The 9,325-nt window shown below is 37.1% G+C and overlaps 1 protein-coding gene across 1 annotated transcript; it reads right to left on the bottom strand.

Moving 5' to 3' along the window:
* Positions 1 to 670: 670 nt before the first annotated feature.
* LOC110872672 (FBD-associated F-box protein At5g38590) lies at positions 671 to 3,993 on the bottom strand. Its single transcript, XM_022121524.2, has 4 exons — positions 3,756 to 3,993; positions 2,563 to 3,477; positions 2,339 to 2,482; positions 671 to 1,216 (listed from the first exon to the last, which is right to left on the bottom strand). The coding sequence occupies exons 1-4, from the start codon at positions 3,786 to 3,788 to the stop codon at positions 911 to 913; spliced, it is 1,398 nt and encodes a 465-aa protein (XP_021977216.2). The 5' UTR covers positions 3,789 to 3,993; the 3' UTR covers positions 671 to 910.
* Positions 3,994 to 9,325: the final 5,332 nt, after the last annotated feature.

The following is a 9,325-nucleotide window of genomic DNA, read 5'->3' as shown; positions in this document are numbered from 1 at the left end:
GGGATCTTAAACTAGTTTTAATATTTTTAAAAAATAGGAGTAGCATTGAACCGCCATGAACCCAACTAAAAAAAGAGTTTAATCATGTAAAAACCATAAATCATAAGACTTGCTATAGTAAAATCCATCATACCGTCGTCACTTATTCATCGACGAAGATATTAGTGGTCAGAAAAATTCGATAAAAGTATTGTATATGATAGATTAAAATTTCACCGATGAATTATTGATGGCTACTACTACTGGACTCCATCTCCGACTATAGTAGCAAGATGCTCATATTATAGTGTGTAGTTATCCTTAATTATTGTCATGCCATTCTTATGTAACTTTTTTATCGTTAATAATCATATTTTCTCAGTCTCATATTAAATTAACAATTATCTATTTGTTTTCCATTCATTCTTGTTCAAAATAATATTAGATGGTCGATCAAAACTTGTTCCTTTTAAGAGTTTGTAAAATACGCAAAATAACTACTTTGTAACAGCATAGATACGTTATAAATAACATACACTATACTTAAACAAAATATTTAAATCTTAACAATCTAGCATTGTGTTGAGATCTTTCTAAGCTTCCATGTGACACCCATCTCAACATCACGCTAATCGGAAGTTGAGGCCACCAGTCTTATGAGTCTAAGGCAGGACGAACCCAGTAAAAATTATGAATGAAAAGTTGGTCCCTTGAAAATGGACTTACACTAATGTAACCATTTAATGATGACATGTAACTCATGCAATACAAGTTGTAGAATACATCAAATTCATCTCACAGTGATACCATACCATTAAACCACAAAATCAGACATTTTAAACTCAGTCAATAAGAAAAATGACAACTAACAGTTGAAGCTCAAAAACCCCACTTGAGGACTCCAATTCAACACAACTATAACTGTTGTTAATCAGAGTATAACCAAATCAACACCTTGTGGTGTTCTTGGTTCAAGCTGCTTTTTCGCACAAGATCTAGCGGCTTTCTCCTTCTTCAACTGGTCGTTTCCAATTGGGGTTCTTTCCAAAACCTGATAACGAGGATCGATTATGATCTTTTGGAGCGAACTCGCGTTTTCAATGAAGTAAACAGCAAGTTCAACGTCACTAGTACGACCATAATAGCCCACTATTTCGACCAATTGAAGGTGTTTATGGGGATGCTTAGCCACCTGCCTTATCTTTCTTCTTCTCTTGGCTGGTGACATCCAGATTAGCTGCAAAATACAATACAAAGATGCGTAATATTTTTCTTCGGTCTCCTCCTTTATGTGGGACTATAGGTTTTAAATGGGTCGTGTTGAAGAGTTGACGGGTTGAACCCGACATGAAAGCGAATATTTGAAACACTAACAAAAGATCGTTACGTAAGTTTTCAGAGTTAACAAGCACGGCCTGCTTAACCCGAATTTTTTTTTTTTTTTTTACTTTTTTTAAGAGTTAAAAATATATACAGGTCACCCGACAAACCCGCCACGAAATCCACATATTTAGCTAAATGTGTTTGCTTGTTAGGCCCGAACCAGTTTAGACTAAACCAAACCCCGCGAACTTGTTTTAGGTTCGCGTCAGGTCAGAAATTCACACCCCTATGTGGAACCCATTATGCATGATCATCGCATTTACAAGTAAAACCTTATATTATAACTATTAAGTTGCAAACCAACCATAGTAACCAACATGACAAAATATGGAAGATATTACTGTGATAGACCAGGGTTTTGATATGCGGTAACAAATAATAACCGTGTCCCATGTAAAAACAACTTTAAATAGACACATAGCTTGAGGCGAGTGTTTTCACTAAAAGTTAAATGTCAAACAAAATCTTAAGAACGATTATTTAGCATAATCTTGAGTACCCAATTCACTATCATCATTTTTTTTGTAACAAAGATTACGAGTAAATAAATAATTTCATCTTAAAACCCTGCAAGTTTCATTAAATGGTAAGAGTAAACAATTTCTTCCCGAACAATCTAAGGTTATTTCAAGAATCATCATTGCGGTATGATATAAGCATATATATATATATACATATATATAGGGTTAGGTTCATTTGTGAACAACCCCCTTGATAGTGAACTGTGTGAACTAATCCTAGCCCTTGATTATCAATACACAAGTGTAAATCAGTGGCCAGGATTTGATGATGAAAATACACTAGTGTATATTACGATTTGATGATGTAAATCAATGGCTAGGATTTGTTCACTCAGTTCACAAATACACTATTGTTCACTCTAAAACCCCACCCTATATATATATATATATACACACACATATAAAAAGTATTTTTTGGTTGGATTATCTCCATTAACAGGAAGTAAAGCAAGAACCTGTATCACAAATCTCTGCAACTTTGGGCACGCCTTTGCCAACGAAGTGAACGCAAGGAGACTATCATCATCCCATGCGCCGACTTTCAATATTAATTGCTTGAGTTTTGGCAGTTCAGGGAAAGAAAGAAACTTGATATTTTCCTGCAAAACACAAAAATATTTATATGCAAACTTAAAAGATACTCATCATCCAGATGCACGATAGAAACAACTTAACTAACCTCTGGACGGTAAATGTCGAGTGTAAGAATCTGAAGGTGAGATATACAACACGATATCTGCCCAAACACGTTATTTTCAAACCCTGAATACCCTTCACCGATCGAAATTTCTTCAAGCCTTGGAAGATTATTGAGTTTTATAGTAATCCCGGGACCTAGATAGCTAAACGACTCAAGATTCGAATCCGCTATCTCGATGGACTTAACTCCAAAACAAAAAACTATCTCGAAGTATTTCAACACAAGAGATTTTCCACTAATTTTCACATTTACCAAATCCCCTGACCCGTGAATCGATAGCTGTTGTAGAGCCGGACAATTGGTTAAGAGTTTCGCAATCGTATCTTCACTCACATTAACACATTTCAAAAATAAGGATTTAAGAGACTTTATTTCGGTCTCTTTACAAACCATTTTGGGCAAAGTCAAAGCGTGTCGTTTAACGGTCAACCCTAAACTTCTATCGAAAACCTTGATCGGGAAAACGTAGTTTCGCGGAGTCTGACGAAGCATTTCACCGTTTTCTAAAAAATCCAGTTCTAACTTCTGAACTCTTTTGGACACTGCAAACTCGACCCATTTATCAATGGCCCCTTTCGAAGTCTTATCAAGATCAAAACAAATCCTTAAATCATCAATCGTTGGGCCCTTATGTTGGCGGGTCACACGGTTGACCCAATTGATATACTTTGGTCTCTCTACAACACGCAACTTGGAATCAACCGCTATTTTATCCAACTTCTCATTGGCATCGAAATCCAAACAATATGTTTGACACCATAAGTATCTCCATCTTGATGACAGGTTACTAGTGGTCACCGCTTCTTTAAGCGGCAGTCGCGATAGTATAGATATAAGTATATCATCCGGCATTCGGCTGATGAAATCATTCGGATTTAATCCATGATGCCCCCCCTTAACACACACAATAATAATAATAATTATAAAAACATTAGCTTCATTTCAAGTTTCCAACACTATCAATGAACATATTCAATTCACATAAAAAATTAAATGTTTAAAAATATTCAAAAGTTCAAATCACTTGAATAATAATAATAATAATTACACACCATTAACAAGTAACAATCACATGACAAATAATTAGGGTCAAATCACAAGAATTAACCAACAAAATTGAATTAAAAACACAATCAATTGGTTAATGATAATAATAATGATCAAGAAAAGACCTTATGTCGTGCAACACGAGCCCTTTTCCTCATCTGGGGGGAAAAACCGATCGATTAAGGTTATGAAGTAATAAGTGAAGATGTTTTTTGGGGGTTTTGTGTACGATGAAGAGTGAAGATGATGGGTTGGATGAAAAGGAAGAGACAGATTGCAACCCCAGATGTAGGAAGGATGGATTTCGTATTTGGGAAAATCTTTGTGAGAGTTTTCAATCCTTGTATTTCGACATTGGGCCCAACTATTATCATATGCACATTCGACTTTGTTTCCTTTTGGTTTTTTACATTAGCATGTTTAATTAGTGACGTTAATAACAGTACATGCACTAATTGGTCTTTATCTTAATTGTTGCGTGTTATGTGCCTTATGTCCAAGGTTTCATGCAAAACTACCATTGAGCGCAGCAGCCTCTCTGTTCCAATGGGGTAGAGGTAAGGCTGTCTACATTTTACCCTCTCAGACCCTACCTTAGCTTTGCTATTGGTGGGATTTATTGAGTATAATGATGATGATGACGACGACGACGGCGTTAGGAAAACAAAATATTTTTGGAATGTTGTTTCATGTGTTAAACTACTTTTAATAGTGATTAAGTGTGAGTATTTGTTGGATCGTATAATACACTTGTATGTAGTGTTGTTTTGTAGACTTAGTTAGAACTAAAAATAAAATGTGGTAAGTGGTTATATAACTGTATAAGTGTTTATAAAGTTTTTTTGTTTTGTATTGAACGGCGCTATAGACAAGTAGACGTAACATTATTATGTAATAGCATGACTATGGTAAAAAAAAAAAAAAAAAAAAAAAAAAAAAAAAAAAAAAAAAAAAAAAAAAAAAACTGGATGTTGTATTGTAAGAACTTATAGGGATTTATTTAGGTTTAACACAACTTTCATTTTGCTCTTGGACATGAGATCAAGCAAATATTTAAAGAGAATATTTGATGTATAGTGGGTTTTAAGTACTTGTTAACAAATCTGTTGTACATTCACTCTTTGGCCTTCCACCAATGGTTTGTTTTTTTCATTATCGTCTCTCCAATCCAGTAAAAATCAGCATACATAAATCATCCTTTTAAGGTGATAGAGATCATCAAATGTTCTCTCTAGAGGTATAGACCACATATGTTTCTCCCTTATATAGATAATCAAATATTCTCTCTACAAATTAGAATTGATCACCAATAAGTTTCTCACCGGTGTAGGTAATAACCACTTCTATGTTTTGTTAATAGTAGGATGGTAATCAATACTTCACAAGTTACACATATAACGTAGTTGATAAGAGTTTATACTAAGAATCACACAAACTTTTTTTGTTCATCCTCTTAATCTTGATTTCTTCTTCTCTTAGTAGTATTTGGATTTTGAATCATCACTTAACATATATGTATTCTAGTTCATGGCTTTCAAAAGGTATTTTGTTTTAATAGAATGGAATAGAGTCTTGTGTTTATAAAGCAGAAGACAAACACAAAAAGTGGACAGAGCACAACTGGTGCCACTTCATAGCCATTAACATGAAATGAGCATGTTTAGCATTTATTCAATGTAAAATGTTGTCTGTCACACCCCCAAATTACCACATAGGGAGTGTCCCTGTTAGGCGTGTGACATACCAATAACGAGCCACCAATTACATTGAACCCATACAAGTTATAAATAAAATCCCCATTATTAATAAAAACATCTTCAACAAGTTTTAAACGAAAATCAATAAGTTCAGCGGAAGCAAATAGTAAACCAAGTTAAACTGTTTCAAAACCAAAGTATAGTTTCATGAAATCAATCGCATAAATCCTCCCAGTCGACCCATGACCACTCCAGCTACTTCAGACAGCAAGTTCCCAAATCCAAAATACCTAGCGACCTGCGAGCATGCAACAAGTGTATCAGACAACGCTGGTGAGTCCATAGTTTTACAAAAACGTTGGTTACCAAGTGTTTAGTTAATCCATTGAAGTTAATTCCAAAAGTGATGTTGAAAACAATGTTGATAATACCCCAATACAAGACGGCTTCTGTTTATTTTGCCCTTTCTCCAATGCTCCTATCAAAGCATTGGTCATGACTAGGTCATTAGTTCAACACCCGTTCTCCCAGATACGGGGTGAGGTTGCCAAACCTAAGTAGCGCTACTAACTAATACCATGTTACCTCCTCGGTAACCAAACAACACGGAGGGACTTTAAAGGTGATAGGAAGAGTATATTATCCAACATTCCTGTTTTAACCCAAAAGACTTGTCCCTCCCAGGAATACCCACTGACTGTCCCAACCACCGGGACGCATGCTCAAGAAAGATGAACTCACCTTTGATTTGCTCGGTAAGACTAGTTATATGATCCAATTCAATTCACAGACCCTAATGTGATTATCATAGAACGATTAGTTTGACTTGAACACTTATTCACACATTTTTGCACATATATCCACAAATAAAATCATGTTTACACCTATCACGTTGATGATCCCTAATCATCATATATGTAAATCAACTAACAATGCACGTGCCATTTCACCGATTAAATTAACACGTTCCATTTATGTACACACAAGCAATATTCCCTTACAACATCGACCAATCATGTTTCATGTTTAATATACTAACGTCATGCCATCCGCTTACTTTACTTTCCAATCCGTTAACCGTACAATCCACCCAAAGTGTGTGCGGTCCATTAAACACAAAGCCTAACAAATGTGCGGCCTGTTTACAAGTACGTGATCTAGTGGACTTAGGCCCAACGAGGGTGTACAACCCAACAGCCTCTTGGCCCTATATTCTAAGTTTGTGCATGTGTGGCCCTATTTAAGTACCAGCCCACTTAACTCTAGTAGTTCACTTGGTACCAATTTATCCTAAACAAACCACATATGAATCCACAGCCCAAACCGACATATATTTTAAACAAAGTAGTTCACTATTGCTCAGAATGAATTCAGCCCAATAATATCCATTAACATGCAACCTGATCACTTGTAATCCCACTTATTCTGTTTAACCAAACCTACCAACCGGCCCACTAATTTAACCAGGCTTTAGTAGACATGGATTCATGAGTTCCATTTAAATTATCATGCAGTACACATATATTAAATTGAAAGTGCATGGAACGTATAGTCCGAACAGTACGAAGTTCGGAACATGAAGTGCATTTTAATGAAATCGGGCCACTAACTTCTTAACTGTTAACACACTCGGAACAGTTAACAGTAAACATTTATACACATAACTCGGGCTCCCTTCATTCAGAATACATCTACGCTCAGATCATTCAGCTCAGTTAGACTCGGAACATATGCGATACCCACATATAATCACGAATCTGCCCGAACCTTACGCATAAAACAACCAACCGGTTTGACGACTTAGCATGTTATGAAATTGTGTCACATAAAATCCTATATCATTAATCACTAACAGTAATCATATTCTTAGACTTAACAGTTGTTTTATATATCATCAAGATTCTACCATCGATTACCAATCAACTGTTCATTATTCCATTTATCAAATCATTGTTCCATCAAGCAACTTGGACTCAGATCCCACTAATCCATGTCCGAAGTCGTTTCGCGTTAGCACACCACGGTTTTTATAACGATTCATAACATCACATAATTAACTACTAAGAATCCTATTCTCATGCAATAACTAGCACATATTCCATCGTATACGAGCACAAGCAATAACAACGATTCTGTATCGACACGACTATGCATGACAGAGGAGTTTGATTCGAAACATAATGAGATTACACTAACCGAAAAGATCGAGATGAAGTTGCGGAAGTCTTCGAGATGAAGAGGGGCTGCCGTCAGTTTCACAGGAACAAGTGAAGGTGCTATGGTTCGCCAGAGGTTGAGACCCTTATACCGTATGTTCGTAATAATAATGGTGAGGGTTATTTAAGGTTGCATTTAATCACAACACTTGTTTCCGTATATGAGAAGGAAGAGGAAGGTGGAGTTGTTTCAGGTTGGGCCGATAAGTTGCAAAGTTTGTTTTTGGTTTTGAGTTTTAAGATAAACAACTACACAAGTTTGCTAAAATAACGACATATGGGGGGGGGCGGTTCCTGTTGATCGGCCGACTTGGGCTCAAGCCCATGCAAGTGAGCTATCAAATCATATACTAAATATTAAAGTTGTTATCTAGTGGCTAATTTAAATCTAATTATTATGCACAGTTAACATTAAGAAAAGGAATAACGAAGTGTCGAGATCACCAGATTTAAACGTTACTAACCTTGAAAGTTCGGGTTGTCACATCATCCCCAACTTGAAAGAAATTTCGTCCCGAAATTTAGCAAACAGTCACTGAGGAGGCTAGTTTTGTTAAGCGTTTTCGCGGGGTGTCACACCATCCCCAACTTGAAAGAATTTTCGTCCCGAAAATTGATCTAAAACAATGGTTTGAAGTAAGTTCCGACGAACTTGATCTATAGATACTTTACAACGCCTGGGGGCTAATCTTGTGATCAGTGGAAATCATGGTATGATGGTTAGCGTTTTGTTATGTCAGTTGCCAGGGAATTAATGAGGTTCGTACAAAGATTTGAGCGGAACAGGGGTCCATTAAACATCCGAAGGATTTGGCCAGCAAATTTGTGGTCTAGAAGTAATTTCCAGTAGTGGAGCATGGCGGCATGGCACAACAGGGAGGTTCGTTATATTGCGGTCGTGCGAGTGTATCATTTGTCCAAAACAGAGTTTGGTGTGTAAAGGTTAGTGTTGCAAAACGACATACGCGTGTAACTGTGACTGCTTCACTTCTAGCGGCGGTGACAAGTGAAAGTGATAAGGTTCGTCTACAGGGATGTGTGGGTATAGTTCTCCTAATCCCGTGTTCGTTCGGAAGTTCCATTCTAGCGATGCCTTCACATGATTAGCTCTATTGAAACAAGGGCGCACTGAAAACCCTTGTGATCGGTCTAATTGGTGCCTTCGGTACCACCCAAGCAATGCCTCCCACTTAAATCCAATGACCACGGTTTCCACCGGAGGTTGTAGGTCATGCAGTTCCTCCCCGTAACACCATCATGGTATATCACTGGATCATTGGCACCTTCGGATAGAAGCAATGCTTCGCGTGTTGTAGGGTTGGGTTTCAAAAGCTGAAAAGATGTTCCCCGATTTTATTTCTCAGGAATTCACAGCTCCCCGCTATGCTAAGGAGGTTGAAGTTGCGAAACCTTTCAAAATCCTATGATGAAGCTGTGATAGTATCCAGCGAACCTAAGGGATTTCTGTTTCCCATAAGGAATCTGAAATTGCATAAAGTCAATCTGAAATTCCACCTAACGATGTGGAAGTAAACCAGCTCACTCTTCAGAAGGCATGTCAGAAAATTCATGGATAAGTGGAAGACACTCGATCTTCCTTTCTTAAAGTGGCGAATCGGTGACAAGAGCTAGTATAGCAGAGTAGCCCTTCCGTAGACACTTCTGGGCTTTCACGACTGAGACAATACCAACAATGGCACCACTACGATGATCTTAAACTGATAAGGATTTCCCCACTGGGGAGAGGGACACGCGCGATTTTCTCTTTCCTGAGAATTTCTG

The sequence above is a fragment of the Helianthus annuus genome, chromosome 8, assembly GCF_002127325.2.
Source record: "Helianthus annuus cultivar XRQ/B chromosome 8, HanXRQr2.0-SUNRISE, whole genome shotgun sequence".
Taxonomy (NCBI): domain Eukaryota; kingdom Viridiplantae; phylum Streptophyta; class Magnoliopsida; order Asterales; family Asteraceae; genus Helianthus; species Helianthus annuus.
This window is presented reverse-complemented; position numbering and strand designations above follow the sequence as displayed.